The sequence below is a fragment of the Cyprinodon tularosa genome, unplaced genomic scaffold (assembly GCF_016077235.1).
Source record: "Cyprinodon tularosa strain WSP-4 unplaced genomic scaffold, ASM1607723v1 ctg145, whole genome shotgun sequence".
Lineage (NCBI taxonomy): Eukaryota > Metazoa > Chordata > Actinopteri > Cyprinodontiformes > Cyprinodontidae > Cyprinodon > Cyprinodon tularosa.
Window position 1 is genome coordinate 670680 of NW_024038276.1, and position 24401 is coordinate 695080.

At 38.0% G+C, this 24401-nt stretch overlaps 1 protein-coding gene across 1 annotated transcript in view; it reads left to right on the forward strand.

Moving 5' to 3' along the window:
- gpr158b (G protein-coupled receptor 158b) overlaps positions 1–24401 on the forward strand; it is a 120213-nt gene that overhangs the window by 34861 nt on the left and 60951 nt on the right. The window contains exon 3 of the mRNA XM_038278866.1: positions 21427–21529. Coding sequence (XP_038134794.1) covers positions 21427–21529 — 103 coding nt within the window. The remainder of the gene's footprint in view (positions 1–21426; positions 21530–24401) is intronic.

Below are 24401 nucleotides of genomic sequence, written 5' to 3' on the forward strand. Positions count from 1 at the left end.
TGTCAACATTCTGTCAGCCACTAACCTTGATCATCATCTGTTGTCTGCTTTATACCAGGACCTCCCCCAAGCTTTCCTTCCTGCTAGCTACTGTACATGTAATCAGTCACAACCTTCCCTCTCTGCTTGCTAAGTTAATCAGTCACATAGAATTACTGATTGCACAAACCTAAGGATAAATTAAAACTAAACAGAAAACAGAAACTAAACAGTATTTCATGTTTAAACCATTACATCCATACTCATGTTAAAGATCATTTAATTTAATTACTTTGTTATTGTCTTTACATATTGCAAAAGATTATCACTTTATTCATAATTAATATTTGGATGACTTTCTGCTCTGCAAAAGAAGACGATGACGGACAAATAATTAACAGTGGGATTTTACATTCATGTTTTTGGCCTTCTTCTGCACGGGGACAGAGATAATTAAACTGTGTTTCATATTAGTTACTCCAGCTTTAGTCACAGTGGGGTGGAGGTTTGACAGGACCAAAATGCAGATACAAACGCTTGAGTTGGTTACTTGAAGGTTTAATTAACCAAAAGTTCAACAAAAGCAAAAGTCCAAAACATAAATCCACAAAAAATCCAAAAATGCTCAAAACCAAGAATACTCACAACAAGAAGGGGGCAAAGTAATGATGACAAACCAGCAAAGAGTGACTGAACAGGAGGAGAATAAATGGGAGAGACAAACAAAACCAGGCTAATTAGCAGATTGGGAGCAGGTGGGAACAGAGGCAAGAATGGAGTTAGGGAAAAGGAAACTGACTGTCTGTCTTGATCCACACTCATTGCTGGTTGGTGGCGGTAATGCACCTCTTAATTGTTTGCCAACCGCCATAAAACAAGAAGAAGAAGAAGAAGAAGAAGAAGAAGAAGAAGAAGAAGAAGAAGAAGAAGAAGAAGAAGAAGAAGAAGAAGAAGAAGAAGAAGAAGAAGAAGAAGAAGAAGAAGAAGAAGAAGAAGAAGAAGAAGAAGAAGAAGAAGAAGAAGAAGAAGAAGAAGAAGAAGAAGAAGAAGAAGAAGAAGAAGAAGAAGAAGAAGAAGAAGAAGAAGAAGAAGAAGAAGAAGAAGAAGAAGAAGAAGAAGAAGAAGAAGAAGAAGAAGAAGAAGAAGAAGAAGAAGAAGAAGAAGGAAACTGACACAAGAGGGCAAGCAGGAAATATCCAAGAACTCAAAAATCTAAATACATAGAACACAGGAATCAAAATGAAACCAATGAAAACTCAAAATAACACTTGAACAAAACCAAAACCCATGACAGCTTTGGGGTGATCATAGTGAGTCTTGCAACCATGCAGGACAAATGTTGCTCTTAACAATTTCTTCGTAATGTATTTAGTATTTTTTTCCTCTGCCTAACTGAGGTGACACAATTTCCTCTTTCTGCAGATGCTCATCAGATGTAAATATTTTGTTCTTTAATTATGATGTCCAAATAAAATTTGCATGGAAGCAAGAAAGATCTCAATCGATTGGCATTGCTGAATTTACAAGAATTTTCTGGTAAATTGGCACAACTTTGAAGAGGTTCTTGCTTTTTTTCCCGTGATCCCTATTTTAGCACACAGATGTGGCTACATTTAAGCCACTTTATGTTTTGCTTGGGTGGCATGTTTAAGGACCGTTACTATAATGTTGGAAGACCTATCCAGTACACTTACTCAATCTTCTGACTGACAGAAGAAGTTACAATTTGGCCAAACATGGGACAATGTGATGGCTTTTCAATGCAGTAATCTGGGAAAAAAAAAAAAAAACTATAAATAATCTTGGCAAGAGATATTAACAAGTATTTGGCTAAGGAGTTATTTCACTAAACATCTAAGTATTTAGGGGAAATTTAGCTTCTTGATTTATATTTCTGTTGCTAGTTTGATTAAAAAGAAGTTAAAATTAGAACAAGAAAGAGGAGCAGTTATCCACTTCCTTAACCCTTTTTGTCCCTGTACTAATAAAACACAATCAGACCCCCTGAAACAACAAAACAGAAATGCTCACATGCTGAAAGATTTCATGAATCTTTGCTCCGGCAGCAAAAGTGTGCTTTTGAGAATATTGTCATCTAAGTACCATTTATATTCAAAGCGGCACCAAACTGCAGCATACCGCTGCAACTTGATTAAGTTTCCATTTAATTCAATAAACTAGCTTTCAAGAGTGCTTAACTTGTACTCTGCTGCGTACTTAAGATGGTTTCACTAGGGGGGACTGCAGGGCATAAACGGAACATTTGACATGATTGAACTCTCTGGTATCATTTCAATCTATTGCCACTACAGATTTATCACCAGGAGTTATACAAGAAACCACAGGATGTGTCTCACTGCCTATCATTCCAAAATTATTTATATGATAATGTTGAATTTTCTTTTTTTTTTTACTGCTCCACAACTTTCCCCCATTTTTAATGATTTGTAGTTGACAATCACAGAAAAAAATATATTCTACCTAACTGAAAGGCATCTTGAATTAAAAATTTATCAATTTGATTTTTACAAGGTAAAGTAATTAATTTGGTCAACTGATCAAAAGCAAAAAAAGGTAAAGCTAACTCCTATATATATATATATATATATATATATATATATATATATATATATATATATATATATATATATATATATATATATATATATATATATATATATATATATATATACACTACCGTTTAAAAGTTTGGGGACACATTGAAATGTCCTTATTTTTGAAGGAAAACACTGTACTTTTCAGTGAAGATAACTTTAAACTAGTCTTAACTTTAAAGAAATACACTCTATACATTGCTAATGTGGTAAATGACTATTCTAGCTGCAAATATCTGGTGCAATATCTACATATATATATATATATGGGCCCATTTCCAGCAACTATCACTCCATTGTCAGTTTTGTAGCTTCTGTAATGACCTAAACTGTTTTCAGATGTGTGAACATGATTGTACAAGGGTTTTCTAATCATCAATTAGCCTTCTGAGCCAATGAGCAAACACATTGTACCATTAGAAAACTGGAGTGATAGTTGCTGGAAATGGGCCTCTATAACCCTATGTAGATATTGTACCAAAAACCAGATATTTGCAGCTAGAATAGTCATTTACCACATTAGCAATGTATAGAGTGTATTTCTATAAAGGTAAGACTAGTTTAAAGTTATCTTCATTGAAATGTACAGTGCTTTTCCTTCAAAAGCTAAGGACATTCCAATATGACCCCAAACGGGTAGTATATATACAGGTGCTGGTCATAAAATTAGAATATCATGAAAAAGTAGATTGATTTCAGTAATTCCATTTAAAAAGTGAAACTTGTATATTATATTCATACATTACATACAAACTCATATATTTCAGATGTTTATTTTGTTTAATTTTGATGATTACAAATGACAACAAATGAAAATCTCAAATTCATCATATCAGAAAATTAGAATATTGTGAAAAGGTTCAAAATTGATGGCCTCTGGTGCCACACTCTAATCAGCTAATTAACTCAAACCACCTGCAAAAGCCTTTAAATGGTCTTTCAGTCTAGTTCTATAGGCTACGCAATCATGGGGAAGACTGCTGACTTGACAGTTGTCCAAAAGACGACCATCGACACCTTGCACAAGGAGGGCAAGACACAAAAGGTCATCGCTAAAGAGGCTGGCTGTTCACAGAGCTCAGTGTCCAAGCACATTAATAGAGAGGCGAAGGGAAGGAAAAGATGTGGTCGAAAAAAGTGTACAAGCAAGAGAGATAACCGCACCCTGGAGAGGATTGTGAAACAAAACCCATTCAAAAATGTGGGGGAGATTCACAAAGAGTGGACTGCAGCTGGAGTGAGTGCTTCAAGAACCACCACACACAGACGTATGAAAGACATGGGTTTCTGCTGTCGCATTCCTTGTGTCAAGCCACTCTTGAACCACAGACAGCGTCAGAAGCGTCTTGCCTGGGCTAAAGAGAAACAGGACTGGACTGCTGGTGAGTGGTCCAAAGTCATGTTCTCTGATGAAAGTAAATTTTGCATTTCCTTTGGAAATCAAGGTCCCAGAGTCTGGAGGAAAAGAAGAGAGGCACTTCATCCACGTTGCTTGAAGTCCAGTGTAAAGTTTCCACAGTCAGTGATGGTTTGGGGTGCCATGTCATCTGCTGGTGTTGGTCCATTGTGTTTTCTGAGGTCCAGGGTCAACGCAGCCACATACCAGGAAGTTTTAGAGCACTTCATGCTTCCTGCAGCTGACCAACTTTTTGGAGATGCAGATTTCATTTTCCAACAGGACTTGGCACCTCCACACAGTGCCAAAGCTACCAGTACCTGGTTGAAGGACCATGGTATCCCTGTTCTTAATTGGCCAGCAAACTCTCCTGACCTTAACCCCATAGAAAATCTATGGGGTATTGTGAAGAAGAAGATGCAATACACCATACCCAACAATTCAGAAGAGCTAAAAGCCACTATTAGAGCAACCTGGGCTATCATAACACCTGAGCAGTGCCACAGACTGATCGACTCCATGCCACGCCGCATTGCTGCAGTAATACAGGCCAAAGGAGGCCCAACTAAATACTGAGTGCTGTACATGCTCATACTTTTCATGTTCATACTTTTCAGTTGGCCAACATTTCTATAAATCCTTTGTTTTTATTGGTCTTCAGTAATATTCTAATTTTCTATGATGAATTTGAGATTTTCATTTGTTGTCATTTGTAATCATCAAAATTAAACAAAATAAACATCTGAAATATATGAGTTTGTATGTAATGTATGAATATAATATACAAGTTTCACTTTTTAAATGGAATTACTGAAATCACAATCTACTTTTTCATGATATTCTAATTTTTTGACCAGCACCTGTATACTGTATATATATATATATATATATATATATATATATATATATATATATATATATATATATATATATATAGCTTCTCTAAATTGTCCTTAGGTGTGAGTGTGTGTGTGAATGGTTGTTTGTCCTGTGTGTCTCTGTGTTGCCCTGCGATGGACTGGCAACCTGTCCAGGTTGTACCCCGCCTCTCGCCCATTGACTGCTGGAGATAGGCACCAGCACCCCTCATATATATATATATATATATATATATATATATATATATATATATATATATATATATATATATATATATATATATATATATATATATATATATATATATATATATATATATATATATATATATATATATATAATATATATATATATATATATATATATATGAGGAGGAATACATATATATATATATATATATATATATATATATATATATATATATAGGGACATTTCATCATTAAGAGAAAAGTAAATTAGGTCAAATTCCTTGTTTGTTTGCACAGACTTAGTGATAAAAATGGTTCTAGCATGATTCAAATAGATAGGCATAGCTAATAAGGTGGTTTATGCATGAATATCAATATTTTAGTATTTCTTCACAGTTTCTTGAATGTCCATGACAGATCTGTATTCTAAGTCTAGCATTTCTGTCAACTCATTATCTTTAATTGGGCTGAAGCAGAGGCAAAAATCTGTGTATGAGAGATGTAAGTAAGATAGGGTCGACCATTAGGGAGGTATCATGCTCTATAAGCATACACCGTTTACTCTAATCTAACCCCTACTGCTTAATGGCTGCCCTGATCCAATGAGAGACTTCGTCGTACTATAGCCGTCATCAGATCTTTACTGAGTGAAGCGCATGTGAACAGCCGCAGCGGCCACCAAGATGGATATTTGTGGTCCATCTCATAAGTTTTAGACTGCTAAATGACCAACATTTCACTCCTGACATTTTGCAGCTGGTAGCTTATTTTATTTGTGCCTCTTTTTAAAATATTAAAAGGCAAGAACTGTGTAGAAGCTACTAACTAACATTACTTGGATGAGCTCCAATCTGTCACAGCGTTACAACTGGGAGCAACGACCAATCAATAGCTGGCTTTATAGCCTGGCTTTCCTTCATAGATTGCCAGAGATATTGTAGAAAGGTCTCGTCCAGTGTTTCAGTGCTCAGAGGAGTCTCGTTAAAAACAACAGCAGACAGCTTCCTGTACCCTGGAGACAGAGTGATTGTAATGCTCTCAGGGTTTATTGCTTTCAGTGTATTAATAGATTTCCAAAGGGTGCTGAGTGCTCTCTCGTTCTCTGCCTCGTTTCTCTCTTGCCAACTCCTAGAGTGTCATGTTCGCAACTTTATATCCAATTGCTTTGTGAGAAAAAGTGAAACAGACATGGCAAACAGCAAACTAAACATGAAAGCGTTTTATAAGAAATTCAAAAGATCATTTTTTTCAGTATTAAATAGCTTATTCTAATGATTACATTTATATATAATGATAGAGTCCCTTTTGTTTTGTTAAAATCACAAAAAAACGGAGGTTGTTTCTGGTTCAAGGTTAAAATTCAATTATTTAAATAATAATACATTTTTCATGCAAATATTTATATCTTCTGTAAAGTTCTAGAAAAGTAAGGGTTGGATGTCATCGTTTTAGCATTAAGTTCATTGGGATTTGATCAGACAGTGGCTCATATGAAGTCCGAAATCTGCCAAGGCACAGGCACAATGAATCCTCATATGAGCAGTTTTATTTATCACACATAAACTGCTCTCCATACTCATTTTAAACATTTTACACGTGCAGATTCAGTGCACAAGGCCCTAATATGTCCCATGCATGAGTGCATGCTCCTCATCTGCTCCTGGCTTCATCCCAAGCATCTTTAACCTCTTTCCTACATGCGTGTGGATCTGTTTTTTATATGCCTGTGTCAACTTTTGTCACTTTGAGGATGGTAACCAGTGGAGAGAGTTAATACCTGTGACTGGTTACTTTTTAGGAAATTCCACCTTTTGAGATGATAATGTTTCTTCCTGTTTGAAGCTGATAACAGTAGAAATCGCTTCAGGCTAATTGCTGTTATCTGGAAGCATTCAATTCTGATTTATATGTTACAGTAAAAAAAAAATGATGACAAAGAACAAAACATCAGCTTAAGGAAAAAAATGTTTAATAAAACCACTGAATCGTAAGGTAAACTAGCCAGGTTTGAAAACACACCACGCATATCCAGCAAGAGGAGCAGACTATAGAAAACGGATAAAGCGAAACAGTAATCTTCCTTGAACTTGTTATTGCAGTAACCATAGTTTAACATTCAATACCCTGCATGTTTCCTTGCTGGGGGGATTTCTGGCACGATCTCCCGTGAATGTGAGGTGGTGTATAGTGTGACTAGTGTGACCCTCCACTAGCAACTGTGCCAGGAAAAGATCATATCAGAGACTGCAGGACGGACTCAATGTGTTGATCCTGAAGATGTTTTGAATGACTTTCATTGGCTTGTCAAACGTGCTAAGACAAAAAAAAATAATAAAAAAAATAAGGCTGCTAAAATCCTGTCCTTCATTTCTTTGCATGTTACTACAAGGTTAATTGAGATTTTGTTGGGAAAGTGACGCGCGTGAAATCACACACGGACAGACAGTGGAGGAGAAAAGGCTGCATTAATCTGAGTCAAAGCCCTTATCATTGTTTTCTGTATTTCAAGGGTGTTTTGTTCAGAAACCAATGTCAAAGATCTGTGTGCAGCTGGTGGGTTAACTGCAAAGCTTATTTCATCAACTTTAAATATAGCCATAAAAAATAATCCATAAAGAAAATGCATCAAACTACTGGTGAAAACACCTCATAGTATTTACAGTTAGATAAAAGTACACTGGTGCCTTCTCTCCCTTATTAAGATTAACTTCATAGGTTTGTCCTGTGCCTGTAGTAGCTGAAAAAGCAGGGAAATAGGTATTTAAAAAAAAGAATTATTTAGTTTATAATCATTTTGCCAAAATAGAGGCACTTAACTTCCCCCCAAACACCAGATAAATCTGGTCGGTCCATCACAGTCTTGATTTAGTTCTGAAATAGTTGTAGAAAATTGGGTGCTGTTTGGTCAGTCTGATTTTGTTCCACTTTAGTCCAATAATTGCTGTTGAAATGACGTTCAACCCCAGTTTTCAATATCTTTTCACTGATCTGAAAATTACAGCTTTTCACCTTTCACTTTTCAGCCAAATGCAGACGTCCTTTGGATGTAAATCATTTTGTCTTTTCAATGTCTTTTCAATCAGTGTTTGCTCTGTGGGTTCTACGAAACCATACAGACAAACAGGAAAGGAAAATTCCCCCATTAACAGGAAGAAACCTCCAGCAAAACAAGGCTCAACGTGAATTACACTGAGAAGATGCCTTATAGAAGGCAGAGCATTCATTGAAATATACACTCACCGGCCACTTTATTAGGTACCCCATGCTAGTAACGGGTTGGACCCCCTTTTGCCTTCAGAACTGCCTCAATTCTTCGTGGCATAGATTCAACAAGGTGCTGGAAGCATTCCTCAGGGAGTTTGGTCCATATTGACATGATGGCATCACACAGTTGCCACAGATTCGTTGGCTGCACATCCATGATGCGAATCTCCCGTTCCACCATATCCCAAAGATGCTCTATTGGATTGAGATCTGGTGACTGTGGAGGCCATTTGAGTACAGTGAACTCATTGTCATGTTCAAGAAACCAGTCTGAGATGATTCCAGCTTTATGACATGGCGCATTATCCTGCTGAAAGTAGCCATCAGAAGTTGGGTACATTGTGGTCATAAAGTGATGGACATGGTCAGCAACAATACTCAGGTAGGCTGTGGCATTGCAACGATGCTCAATTGGTACCAAGGGGCCCAAAGAGTGCCAAGAAAATATTCCCCACACCATGACACCACCACCACCAGCCTGAACCGTTGATACAAGGCAGGATGGATCCATGCTTTCATGTTGTAGACACCAAATTCTGACCCTACCATCCAAATGTCGCAGCAGAAATCGATACTCATCAGACCAGGCAACGTTTTTCCAATCTTCTATTGTCCAATTTCCATGAGCTTGTGCAAATTGTAGCCTCAGTTTCTTATTCTTTGCTGAAAGGAGTGGCACCCGGTGTGGTCTTCTGCTGCTGTAGCCCATCTGCCTCAAAGTTCGACGTATTGTGCGTTCAGAGATGCTCTTCTGCCGACCTTGGTTGTAACGGGTGGTTATTTGAGTCACTGTTGCCCTTCTATCAGTTCGAACCAGTCTGGTCATTCTCCTCTGACCTCTGGCATCAACAAGGCATTTCCGCCCACAGAACTGCCACTCACTGGATGTTTTTTCTTTTTCAGATCATTCTCTGTAAACCCTAGAGACGGTTGTGCGTGAAAATCCCAGTAGATCAGCAGTTTCTGAAATACTCAGACCAGCCCTTCTGGCACCAACAATCATGCCACGTTCAAAGTCACTCAAATCACCTTTCTTCCCCATACTGATGCTCGGTTTGAACTGCAGGAGATTGTCTTGACCATGTCTACATGCCTAAATGCACTGAGTTGCCGCCATGTGATTGGCTGCTTAGAAATAAAGTGTTAACGAGCAGTTGGACAGGTGTACCTAATAAAGTGGCCGGTGAGTGTACACAAGGATTGATCCAGGAGTAAACAATTACCATAATGGAGCTGTTGTCTATCTCCAGCAGTCTATGGGTGAAATGTGGGATAAATCTTGAACAGGTCCCCAAACTGTTGCTGGATAACACAGATATACAACCATGCACACACACACTCAAACCTAATTTTAGAAATTAACCCAAGAATCGTGTTTTTGGACCTTTGGAGGAAACCAGAGTACCCGGAAAAAGCTCACGCATGAACAGGGAGAACAAGCAAACACTGTGCTGAAAATCCAGAAATGCAAGGCAACATTGCTACAAACTGCACGGTGCTACAAACTGCGCCACCATGCAGCCAAAGTGTCAGAGGCATTATTTTAATGTGACACTAATGAGAGATTCCAGAGAACAGCTTCATAAACTGTATCTTCATTGTAGGATTATTTTTGGTTCCTCTTATAGCAATGTCTAGCAATGGGCTCTGAGTTGTTTGAATGGTTTTCAACCTGCATATCGGTAATATCAGGAACCCAGCTTTGACGCATACCAAGATTGCAGCAAAGTCCCCTCTAACCAGGACTCTAACCGCTCCATGCTTAGTTTGTCAGAAATATCCTTTAAAATGTCCAAATCAAGACATTTCTGAATCATCCCCTCATGGATCATTGTTACGGATGAGCTGGTCTGTTTGTCATTTCTTAAAATAAGTCAAAATATGTAAGTGAGACACAAATTGCAATTTTTTCATCAAAAAATATGAAGTTATTGCTTTAAAACTTGCTTAATTACTCCAAATCTCCCTTCTCCCAGCCTAAAGATTTAGGCTTTTAACACTGTTTACCTGGTGACAAAGTAAAAATGTTTCACGATGTAACATGCTAAGGAGAATGTGAAAAAATAAATCCAGGGAGGATCCAACTGACATCAGGATTTAGCTCAATATTTGCTTTAGGTGATGATGTGTGTCATGAGTCTGATATTTCCCTACAAAAACAGAAATAATTGAGGCATCATAATGAAAGCCTTCCTTTACTAGTGCTGCAGTACCGCATTGATTAACAGTATCTTTTGATCCCGCCAACCGTTTACTCTTCAGCCCAGACATTTACACTCTCTGCAGCACCTCCCTCTCACTTGCCAGTTTGGAGATAGAGGGCTGTTTGTCAACTGATCTGTGCCAAAGATCTGCAGTGAGCTTAAGCATGCAAAGTTTTTTCAGGACACAAATATGGAAGATGGATAGAGCATAAGAAAATAAGTTAAATAAACCCTATAAACGTTCAACTTCATGTTCTTTACACAGTATTAATTACTAATGGGAAGATATTTCCACTTTCTTCTTGGACAGAATTAAATCGTTCCTCAGTGATTAACTTTGATTCTGCAGCTCTCTAGACCAACTGTTTCTTTGAAGAGAATTAAAATAAGCATGTACTGAAAAGCGTCATTTAAGAGCATTCCTTGGAGTTTTGTTATGTCCTTTCTTTAACATGGGAACACGGTTTTCTGTTCTGGTGCCCGTGTGCGTATGTGTTCACTTTTGTGCTCCAGATGGTTGGCAAGCTCATGTAGCTCCCCAGGTTGTTGACTCAAGCTGTAATTTTAGTGCTGCACTAGAAATCTGCAAACAACCCCTAATTCCTAATTTAGATATTAATTAGTTTCCCTGTTCCTTGGCAAAGCCCAGTGATTTCCCCTGACATCGGGCATGCTTGCAAGTGGGGTGTCTGCAGCTTTGCTCTGCAAGGGTGTGCAAAATGCATGAGAATCAATAACATGTCTGAAACAAGCTCATTACTGAGACTAAACACTGCAGTGGGCCTGGAAAAAATCATAACCATCACTGTAAGGAGACATTTTCCAATTCATTGTTGAGAGTGTAAGTCCATAACGTGCATCATGTGGACAGATATCATCTGTCTTGCTATTATTTATTGCATCATAATGCTTCAAACATTTCTAGTTCATCTGAGTAAATACAAGTCAGTTTTTAAGCAATAGTTTGAGTTATTTATAGAAGTTATCCAGTTCAACATTGTTTGCAAAAAAATGCAATTCTTATAAATAGTGAATCATAAATCAACTGCAATTAAAAACATCTGCCTGCTTTTTCCTGACCTGTAGCATCAGAAATTTTTTAAAGAACCTATTAGAAGCTATTTAAAGACAGCAAGAAAGCTAAAAGTTAATAAAATGTTACAGTACAGTTTAGTTCCCAATATAAGGATATATGAGAAGAAACTCTTACAATGATACAAAAAATTGTGGCCTATATAAGAATTTAAGGAGAGCTTCGATGACTTAGGTATCCAAGAGGTCACAAAAGAACAAACAACTGCATTTAAAGCTGTATTCTTGATTCAGCAAGAAAGAAAGGACAAAAAATGGCTTCCATGAAAAAGAACCGATTGCAGAAACCCCCTTTACCAAAAAAACTCAATGTCACAAAATTTATTACAAAGAACCTTTGCAAAAAATATTACTTTTAAGAAAGTCTTGGTCCAATTGTATCTGCTGCAAAAATAGCATTTCATAAGGCGAGGCAAGGCATGTTTATTTATATAGCACAATTCAGTACAAAGAAAATTCAAAGTTTTACATGAATTAAACAATAAAACAGAAGAAAAATAAAAGCAGAATAAAATCAGGTAAATATAAAAAGATGATAAAGTAGGGTAATAAAGCAAATAAAACAGTTGGATCAGAAACTTAAACTAATAATACCTCAGTAAACAGATGAATAAAGGCAGTTTTAAACAAATTGGTTTTTAACTTTGACTTAAAGAAGCTTTCAAAAAAGAATAATTAGAGCATCATAAAACTCAAATATGGACATAGCTGAAGGATTACTTTTAGGGCTGCTACCAATTAGTAAACTGAACAACCTGCAATAATTGTTGCCAACATGAACTCTGTAGTAAATCTGTTAGTTTGTGATCTTTTTCTCAACTAGACTTACTTAAGGTTATGCACTTATACTATGATCCTACACAACAGCAACTTAGATTGGCTCAACATCTGGGCAGATATGTTCTTGGTAAGCAATGCTACTTTTAAAAGAAATCCATATCTACCTGTATCAGAGACTAGCATAGAGACATTACTGTCTGGAATAGGATTTCACACTTTCCTTTGTGAAATATAGAAATATATAATACTGCATTCCCTGATTCTTTGACTTAGTCATTGTCAGTCTCATATTTTCCATTATCACCAATGGTAGAACTGATTTAAACTTTCTTTCTCCTCACTTTGATTCTTCTTAGTATCTTGGTTTTGGAGTCATTTTCCTTTCCTTTTCTCAGCTTAAGAAATGTCAATTTGCTGATTGCTCTTATAAAAAAAAAGTCCTGTTACCTTGTTGATGCATTGTCAAGAGTTGTTAATAGTAGAACGGAAATAGCAAACATTCTTCCACTGAAATTTAATCCAGACCCAGAATGTAAAAAAAGGAAAAACAAAGTTTCCAACTAGATAGTTCATCCATCCATCCATCCATCCATCCATCCATCCATCCATCCATCCATCCATCCATCCATCCATGAAATTTAATTTATCCAGATAAGGTTACAGTTAAGCTTAAAAACTCCCACTTTAAAAATTTGGATAAAAGTCCCTTAAGCTGCAGAGCAACCATATATTTTCATAGCTATACACATGCTCTTAAAATAGCATTATTTTTTTCTAAATATTTTCTTCTTGTTAAGAAAATGATTTGAATTTGTCTGTTCTGTTTACCTGAGTTCAACTGTGTCATAAAAAGCCCCGAAAATATTTCACTGCGTACCCGAGTGTTTGTGAGATTCGTCACCTCAGAATTTGGTTTACCCAAAAAGCATCACCTCTTCACAGAATGTGTTAGTATGTAAAAAGCACTATTTACATAGTTGAATTAAATCTTTTTTTCTTTATACATTTGACTTCAACATTATCTTTTGGGAGTTGCATTTATCTCTGAGATGAAAGGTTTAAAAGATCTGGCTTTAGTGGTTAGAACAATCAGCTGAAAACAAGAAGACTTGCTGTTTATAATTTTAACTGTTCTTGAGCTGCTGTGCAGAGATAGCAAGTTCTTCACGTGTCTTTGTAGATGTTCTTGGGGAAAAGGGGGGGGGGGCGTCCGTGTTTTGCAAATTTTTTTAGTTTTTAGTGTTTTTAATTAAATGTATAATCTTGTGAGAATAATTAATTCAATTCAATTCAGTTTATTTATATAGCGCCAAATTCACAACACATGTCATCTCAAGGCACTTTACAGTTCAACCAGATCATACAGTCAAATTGATACAAAGTTTTCTATCTAAGGAAAACCAGTTGATTGCATTGACTCATTGACTCAAATACAATCCCCCACACTAAGCATGCTTGTAGCGACAGTGGAGAGGAAAAACTCCCTTTTAACAGGAAGAAACCTCCAGCAGAACCAGGCTCAGTGTGAGCGGCCATCTGCCGAGGCCGACTGGGGTTCAAGGAGACAGAAGCAGAGATACAAAAGGCATCTGTTAAAGGCGGCCCCGTCCAGGAAACACACAGCCAGGCAGACGAGCTCCAAGGCAGCTCCCATGCCAGAGGACGAAGAGAGCACATCCACTCAGTCACGGTCAGAGAAACAGGACCACACTGGAAAACAGGCCGATCTCCAACATCTATTAACAAGGGTGTTGATAGAAGCAGCACAGCTGATGTTTTTTTCCAGGATGACGTCACAGCCAAACAGGAACAGACGAGGCAAAGCTACTCTGAGGAAAAGCAGAGAGAGCAGAAGGTTAGAGATTGAACTAACAGATTCTGCAGAATAGGAGAACAGAGAGAGAATGAAGCAGAATGATGAAATGGGGGTCCCTATGTCCTCCAAAAGTCTAAGCCTATAGCAGCATAACTATAGAGATAGCTCAGGATAACCTGAGCCACCCTAACTATAAGCTTTATCAAAAATGAAAGTTTTAAGCCTAGCCTTAAAAGTAGACAGGGTGTCTGCCTCACGGACTAAAACTGGTAGTTGGTTCCACAGGAGAGGAGCCTGATAACTAAAAGATCTGCCTCCCATTCTACTTTTAGAAATTCTAGGAACCACTAGTAAACCTGCAGATTGAGAGCGAAGTGCTCTGTTAGGAACATAAGGAACAATCAGATCTCTGATATAAGATGGAGCTTGGCCATTTAAGGCTTTATATGTGAGAAGGAGGATTTTAAATTCTATTCTTGATTTAACAGGAAGCCAATGAAGAGAAGCCAGGATAGGAGAGATATGATCTCTCTTTTTCATTTTCATTAGAACTCTGGCTGCAGCATTTTGGATCAGCTGAAGGCTTTTAACTACAGTTTGTGGACTTCCTGATAGTAAAGAATTACAATAGTCCAGCCTTGAAGTAACAAATGCATGGACTAGTTTCTCAGCATCACCCCTGGACAGGATATTTCTAATTTTTGCAATGTTCCTCAGATGAAAGAAGGAAATTCTAGAAACCTCTTTGATATGGGATTTAAATGACAGGTCCTGATCAAAAATAACACCAAGATTTTTTACTTTATTATCTGAAATCAGTTTAATCCCATCCAAATGAAGTGACTGGCTAATCAGTTTCTTTTTCAGAGACTCTGGTCCAAAGACTATAACTTCTGTTTTGTCTGCATTCAGAAGCAGAAAATTAAGAGTCATCCAGGTTTTTATGTCTTCAAGACATGCCTGTAATCTATGTAATGGGTTAGCTTCATCTGGATTTATAGACAGATATAGCTGGGTATCATCAGCATAACAGTGGAAATTAATCCCATGCTGTCTAATAATTCTACCAATTGGGAGCATGTATAAAGTAAAGAGAATTGGTCCTAGCACTGATCCCTGTGGTACTCCACAGGTAACCTTTGAGCGTGTTGAAGATCTATCATTAACATGAACAAACTGAATTCGATCAGATAGATAAGATTTAAACCAGTCTAGTGCTGTTCCTTTAATTCCAACAAAATATTCAAGTCTTTCTAAAAGAATATTATGGTCAACTGTATCAAATGCAGCACTAAGATCCAACAGGACGAGCACAGATACAAGTCCATTATCTGAGGCCATGAGAATATCATTAGTGACTTTCACCAGAGCTGTTTCAGTGCTATGATGAGCTCTAAAGCCAGACTGAAACTCTTCAAAAAGTTCATTATGGTGGAAGTGATCGCAAACTTGTTTGGCAACTACTTTCTCAAGAATTTTGGATAAGAAAGGAAGATTGGATATAGGTCTATAATTGACCAAGTCATCTGGGTCAAGAGACGGTTTCTTAAGCAGAGGTTTAATTACAGCAATCTTAAAAGCTTTAGGTACATATCCCTGTAACAGAGATAGATTAATCACATCTAAAATGGAGGAGGAGATCAAAGGGAATACCTCCTTAAATAACCTGGTTGGAACTGGATCTAACATACAAGTTGAAGGCTTAGATGAAGACAATAATTTTGCTAATTCAGAGAGTTCAACTGGATCAAAGCAGTCTAAACCCGGTTCAGATTCCATGACTACCTCAGGTACAATCGCGGATAGAGGAGTGCTTATGATCTTATTTTTAATAAGATCAATCTTATTTATAAAGAATCCCATAAAATCATTGCTGCTAAGAGCAGGTGGAATGGACGGTTCAACAGAGCTATGGCTCTGGGTGAGTTTGGCAACTGTATTAAAAAGAAATCTAGGATTATTCTTATTCTCCTCTATTAATGAGGAGAAGTATGCTGCTCTTGCTTTACAAAGGGTCCTCTTATACAGCAGTAAACCATTTTTCCAGACTAGGAAGGACTCTCGCAGGCCTGTGGAGCGATATTTTCTCTCCAGTTTCCTAGCATTTTGCTTCAAAGTACGCAGCTCTGCATTAAACCAAGGAGCAAGCTTTCTATTTTTAACGGTTTTCATTTTCAAAGGAGCTGCGCTGTCTAAGGCAATACGCAGAGAACTAGCAACCCCCTCAACAAAATCATCAACCTGTGAAGGGGAATAAGCTAAGCTTTTGCACTCTGCAGCACTGCTCAGTGACACAGAGCAGAGAGAAAGTGAAGCAGATTCTTTAAAATTTATAACTGCACTATCTGATAAAGATCTACTAAAATTGAACCTTCTTTTGGGGGAGGAGAACTCTGTTAAAGTAATCCTGAAGGTTATTAGAAAGTGGTCAGAGAGGACAGGGTTGTGAGGAAATACTGTTATTTCTTCACATTCTATGCCGTATGTCAGCACAAGATCCAAAGTATGAAGATGAGAATGCGTGGGACTATTCACATTTTGAACAATGTTGGCTGTAACAGACTGCTGGTCTGCTTTGGGTATATCCTACCCTTCACTAATGACGTACATGTCCAGCCATTTGTATTGCCAATAATGGACAAATCAGGATTCAGAGTTCAGTTTTTCTATCACTTGTATTTGGAAAAACTATGACCTGCAAAAGAAAACACCTTCATGTTAAAATAATTCACCTCATAGAGAGCAATTATTAGGTTTTCTAAAAAAGACAGAACTACAAATAGTTTCTTTTTTTCTTTTTTCTTTTCTTCTCTTTTTTTTGACAAGTTTAAAAACTGGAGTTGTCCAAATCATATATATATATACACTATATTGCCAAAAGTATTTGCTCACCCATCCAAATTATTGGAATCAGGTGTTCCAATCACTTCCATGGCCACAGGTGTATAAATTCAAGCACCTAGGCATGCAGACTGTTTTTACAAACATTTGTGAAAGAATGGGTCGCTCTCAGGAGCTCAGTGAATTCCAGCGTGGAACTGTGATAGGATGCCACCTGTGCAACAAATCCAGTCGTGAAATTTCCTCGCTCCTAAATATTCCACAGTCAACTGTCAGCTGTATTATAAGAAAATGGAAGTGTTTGGGAACGACAGCAACTCAGCCACGAAGTGGTAGGCCACGTAAACTGACGGAGCGGGGTCAGCGGATGCTGAAGCGCATAGTGCGAAGAGGTCGCCAACTTTCTGCAGAGTCAATCACTACAGACCTCCAAACTTCATGTGGCCTTCAGATTAGCTCAAGAACAGTGCGCAGAGAGCTTCATGGAATGGGTTTCCATGGTCGAGCAGCTGCATCCAAGCCATACATCACCAAGTGCAATGCAAAGCGTCGGATGCGGTGGTGTAAAGCACGCCGCCACTGGACTCTAGAGCAGTGGAGACGCGTTCTCTGGAGTGACGAATCGCGCTTCTCCATCTGGCAATCTGATGGACGGGTCTGGGTTTGGCGGTTGCCAGGAGAACGGTACTTGTCTGACTGCATTGTGCCAAGTGTAAAGTTTGGTGGAGGGGGGATTATGGTGTGGGGTTGTTTTTCAGGAGCTGGGCTTGGCCCCTTAGTTCCAGTGAAAGGAACTCTGAATGCTTCAGCATACCAAGACATTTTGGACAATTCCATGCTCCCAACTTTGTGGGAACAGTTTGGAGCTGGCCCCTTCCTCTTCCAACATGACTGTGCACCAGTGCACAAAGCAAGGTCCATAAAGACATGGATGACAGAGTCTGGTGTGGATGAACTTGACTGGCCTGCACAGAGTCCTGACCTCAACCCGATAGAACACCTTTGGGATGAATTAGAGCGGAGACTGAGAGCCAGGCCTTCTCGTCCAACATCAGTGTGCGACCTCACAAATGCGCTTCTGGAAGAATGGTCAAAAATTCCCATAAACACACTCCTAAACCTTGTGGACAGCCTTCCCAGAAGAGTTGAAGCTGTTCTAGCTGCAAAGGGTGGACCGACGTCATATTGAACCCTATGGATTAGGAACGGGATGTCACTTAAGCTCATATGTGAGTCAAGGCAGGTGAGCAAATACTTTTGGCAATATAGTGTATATTGTATACTAAGCTATCTGAATGTTGATGGCTTAACACTTAAATACAAGTAGATACAAACCAGTAATATGGATATTGTTAAAGATAGGCTCTGTGTCTGCACCTTAAAGCTTTCTCTCTCTCCGGTTCTTTTTCCGGAAAAGAGATCACTCGGGATAAACTCTATAAAAAACGCTTCATAACTTATATGTATTAAATAACCATGAGACATGACAACAGATTTTGATAGAAATTGTAATCTTACTCAGATCAGAGAAGTTGCTTTGAGTTACAGAAGGCAGCTACTCACCCTTGAGCTCACTTCCCGGGAAGTGGCCCTGATTAACAGTTAAAGTGTTATTTTATACAATTCCCGTCTGCCACATAATCACATTTTACATCATACAAGTCAGCAGATGAGGAGATATTCATGGCTCCAGCCTTATCAAAATATTACACTTTGTTCTTAGCTGAAGGACATCACTCCCATTCCATTCCCAAATATTTGCTACGTACAGAATGAAGATTATAACTGTATATCCAGACAGAGGAACTGTCTTAATTAGATAAACTATTGGTTGAAAACATCAGTTCTGACACACAACAGGCAGCTAATATTAGGTGTAATTAACTCAAACATCATCAATGATAATTATCCTAACATTTTTTAAACTTCTTTAGAAAAACATTAGCTGCTCATGATGGGCAAGTACAACCATGCATCATTAGAATGTTAAAAATACTAATAGGATTACTCACCCCCAATTATATGCCTAATTATACCTGAAATGGATGCTTGTGTATTTTCTTCCTGTATGTAACATGTTTGAAAGTTAGGTGAAAACTCTCTTGCCAAAAAGTCTGCAGTAACTGTGGCAAGAAGGAGGCATAGAAGCAATGACAAAAAGGAGAGAGAGATAAAACTAGCTTTATGTGTATCAATATATTTGGATTTTCAGAAATGAAAATAGTAGTGACACATTTTCCTTCAAACAATATAGACTCTTCAGCCCACCCTCAGGGTGCTGCATCGTCTCGCACTTGTTCATGTATACTTTTAATTTCTATCATCAGATCTAGTAGGGATGTAATTTGCAACAAGTCTGTCCCTTAGAAATAGAAAAAAATGCAGGAAATGAACTGCAGCACTTATAATATAAAGGTGCTCTTTCTCCACAGAGAGTGTACATTTCTCTCTCAGTGCTAAAATGCATAACAAAAGGTGAAAATATGCAACTTTCAGTGGCTAGTTTTCTCTTTTCTATACAATGATGGTCATTGGTCTCTATCGTCACCTCACAGCCTTAGTGAATTGATGATATGTGTCACATTCATAACATGCAAGAAACAGAGCTTCTGTTGATACAGCATTTTATTAAAGCCAAAATTACATATTCTTTGCTCCATACTCAAGGATGATGCTGTTGGTGAGAAAGACATCCAGAAAAAAATAAAACGCACTCTAATATCTCACTGGACTGCCTTCAGCTTAAATGATGGCCCGGTTTTGCCCTGCAGTCATTTTGATAAGCTTCTGCTTTTTCACATCATTGATTTCCTTCCACACTTACATCTGTTTCCCATCAAAATCTTGTAGAATTGATGGAAGAAACAGACCGTTCTGCAAATTCCCCTCTAAAAATACCATGGGGTTAAGGTCTGGAATCCGTAGTGGCTAAACCATGTTTAAATTGTATCTCTTGCTTCTTGAGCCACTCTTGCATTTTTGTTTAAGAATATGTTTGTCATGTCAGTGAAGACATTTGCTGATGGAATAACCTGGTTTTGCAGAATATTCAGTGAATAAGCTGATCTCATGCTTTGGACTCATAATGTTGCTGAATTCAGATCAAAACTAGAACATCATGACTCATCCTGCAGCCCCATCAATTTGGAACAGGCTAAGAAATAACTCATTAAGACCTTCAATCATTCTAACTCCATGGTCAGTTATTCTTTTGTTTTCTACTCTAATTTACCAAACTTTTGTGCAACTGCCAGAAAAGTTGCTCAACATTTTTCTTCACATCATTTTTTTGTAAACCTCAAGCTTGAATAGCCTCACCAACAGGCCTGAGCCTAAGGCTTAAAAATGTGAGATTTGCATTGTTTTATCAAAAATAAATCAAGAGTAAAATCTTTGATTTAGATGAAAATTTATTCATGAGCTTCCATACTGTAGGTACCAAAAGTTTGCATTAAGACCTGATTACTGGGGGGCAGTTATTTTTGTTGTATTTTTTAAAATCAGGCATTAGCTCTAAATCCCTCTGGATTTAATAGGTAACCCCAATTATATTTTCTTTGCTTGATGTACACCAATAACTAGAACACTCAGCTGATCACCTGCAATATCTTTTCCACAACCACAGGATGTGACAGCATGACTTTGTTAGAAATGAGAATCTGCTCGCTGTATCCCATGGTCTTACCCTTTGCTTTATGGAGTACAGGTTGTGAATACTCTTTTGTTGGACATGCAGAACAGCTGCAAAATATGTCACTGATCAGACAATAATACACTTTTTATCTTTGTTTTTGTTTCTCACTGGTCAGCGTAGATTTCTTGGTGCACTTTACATTAGCGCTTGAGTTAGCAGTGTGCATAAGAAGAAGAATTAAGGCTAAGAAAATGCAACACATGCAACATATCTAAACTTTTGAACGATAATTTATCTGCTATCAACAGTCTTTGCCTTTTAAAGACAGCTTTATCAGTATCTGTACTTGTTTGCTGTATCTAGTTTTTTCACATGGAAGAAATTTACCTCCATAAATAGAACTTTTATGCATCTCTTTCCTTGTTCTGGAATATAGAGGACTGACTTATTGAGGTAAATTTTTTCGTACATCTTAACCCTTAAAAGGGGAGAGCCAGAGCACACAGACATCCAAACCACTGTCATTCCTTTAGCAGATAAAATTTAGCTCATGGCTGCTTTACAGAGGAAGTATTGCTGCATTAGAGCATGAATCTACCTTATTAGAAAGCCAGATCTGTAAACATTGTCCCAATCTTACCCTCTTCCGACTCCCTACAGTGATGCGCCTATTCCTGATCTCCAAAGACAGCCGTGCTCATTTTCATCCTTTGTTTTTCTCTGTCTTTATTCTTTCAGTGCACTCCCATCGGCGGCCATGGATTTGTGCTGGACAAATACAAGTGCCAGTGTAGGAAAGGATTTTACCATCCGAGCCGGGTGGCGCTCAATGGCTTTAAAAGTAGGTTACACATTTTGTTGTATTATAAAAAACGGCATTGTGTAATTTCTACACACCATAGCTATAAAAGATCCTGATGGTATCGTTTACACAAAAGGAATACAGCTGCCAGTTTCAACTGAAATGTATACAGCCTCTGAAGTGTGTACAGCCTCTACTGCTGACAAACTTCAAAGTTCTTGATCGAATTCGGACAAAGTATTCAACTTTTCATGTTGAAGCCAAAATCTTCATGCATTTTTATGTGTTTTTATGTCAATATGACCAGTAAAGCAATTCTGTCTTCTCCGTAGGTATTTTATATAGGGGTACCAGAGCAAAAAGGGCTGAATCCAAATGCATGCAGCACTTTAATTTTTTTTGATAAGCACACCATGTCATGTTGGTTTGTAGTTTTTTAACCCACATGCGAATCACACAGAGAACCAGGGAACTTTAATGCTTTATTTGCAAAAATCAACAAAAATCTGGAAGCAGAGAACTGCAGGAAGCTAGTAGAACTTTCTGGTTAGTCTGATGGGAGAAAGTAGACTGATCAGGAAGGAGTTGGTTGATGACAACTGATGACTGATTGATTTGCTGACACGAGGGTTGAAGGGGACATAGCATGGATTTGTGGGGGTTTGATTCAGCATGCTTTGCAGACTGAACCCCAAAGTTCCAGAAGAATGTGACTGAGATCCAAGAGCGTTGGTACTTGCCAGAGACGTCGTGCTGGAGAGCAAGCAGGTGATGAAGACTGAGAACTGCTGCACACAGTTGAGACCTTTTTCATGAAGATGGGGAACAAACAGAGTTTCACTATAGTTGTCCAATAAAAAGTCCACAATAAAAGAGATTCACAAGAAGACAAATTCAACCACAAGGATATTCCTGGTTTAGGTCATTGGCTGGAATGTCATTGGTGGTAATCATCTGGCAAAGAGAGATGACACTTAATTTCCTTATATAGAGGCTAGCCATCTTGAAATAGAAATTTTTACAGGTTTGCAGCAACACCGCTGGGCCCAGCCACCAGCAAAGATCCTCTCTGTGACAGGAAGCTCACTTACACCAGAAAAACAGCCAGCTTCATGCCAGGTTCCAGCTCCAGAGTTTTTTGACAGGAGTGCTTACCTTAGGTGGATCTGTCTTGTGCTCCAGTCTCTGAGTTCTCTGACGATTGTGTCCAGCTTAGCCTCTTTCTAAGCTCCTTTACAAATTATGATCCTAAGAGCTCCTTTGTAGGTTTCCATTACCAGGGTTCTGGATAACAGTCTCCTGAAAAAGAATCATAAACATCTGCTAATGCTGCTGACCTCCAGGACTCTATGCTCTGAGGGAAAACCTCTTTTTCCTGCCGTACCTCTGGGATCTTGTTTTGTTTTCTTGTCCTTCCATCTCTGCCCTCCTGATTCACGCTGTCTTTATTTCCTTTGATTCTTTGGGGCATCCGGTAACTGTCCTTAAGGGAAGGTATATGTCATGATCTACACCTGTTTTTGTTAATTTCAACCTACCGTACCTATTTTCCATGTAGTTCTGGTTTTGGTCTCATCTTTTGGTGAGTTTCCATTTTTTTTTTTCTGATTCATGATTTGCATTTGTGCATTATTATTCTGAGAAGCTGACTGGAAGCAGGGCTGTGTGCTTGGGCAGAAAGGCTTCCCTTGATGAGGAACAAATAATCAGGCGGTTTTGATCCCATCTCAATCCCAGCTCCAACATGCGTTCCCCCTGGAGGTCAATATACTAAGCTGGAGCTTTATTATAATGCCTTGTGATGAGTCCTGCAGTTAAGAGGTTCGGTGTGGGAAGATACTCTTTTTTTCAAACCCTGAGCAGACTACCTCTTAAGAAAATGCAGCTTGTGGCACCTCTGATTTTCCTGCCTGTAACCTGAGTTTGTTCTTTGTGAAAGAAAAAGATAGATCAAAGAGGAAGGAGTTTTTATGTTGTTCCCTGGCAACAAGCTGAAAGAAACCCAGGGTCCCTATAGATTACCTTTTTTGGATCTTTCTTGGCAATGTCTTGTAGGTTAGAGTTCATTTAAAATATTGATGCACAAAGGTGAGTTCTGCAGCCTGTTTGAGCAGAGCTTTATATTAAAGAACTTGGTTTTGCTGTAATTTATTGTTTTTTCACATGTCATGAATTTACTTGAACTTATCCCTGAGTTGATTCTCAGTCATCTATATCATTTTTTTTTCAGGAAAAAAAGTGCATGCTAATTGTTAGAGTTACTCACTTTTTTTCTTTATGTTTTTCGTGGTTCCTCCTCATCTCGTGTTATCCCTGGGATTTTCCTTCTGAACTGTGCTTTTTGTTCAGACATTACTTTGGCATTTACTAAAATTACTTCTTTTCATCACGCTGGTCACTGTCTGTGCAATAAACAACATCTTGTTTGTAAGTTAATAAGAATCGATAAGTACCATTATAAACAACAGTAAAATCATATATATATATATATATATATATATATATGCTGGATGCTTTGATTGTTTGTTTTCCTTTGAAAGGTATTTTATCTTTCCTTTAAAACACCACAGACCATGCATCACTGAGAATTGGTTTGGAGAAGAAAATCGGAGGCTTTAAACAATCTATTCAATTTAAAAAATCTCTAAAATTTAGAAGATAATAAGGATGATATTTTTCTGCCTTGAAACTAGTGTTGCGCCGATGCCATTTTTTTGGCCCCAATACCGATACCATATTAATACCATCTGTTTGAAATTGATATGTGTGTGTATATATGAAGAACTGCATACTACTTGGATGTAAAATAATTGCCATCATGGCTTTGTCAAGCTGCTGACTACCTTTGTGAAGCAGGAAAAAGACTAATACAAAGGGAATCCAGGAGAACTTTTTATTGCCTACCTGGAAT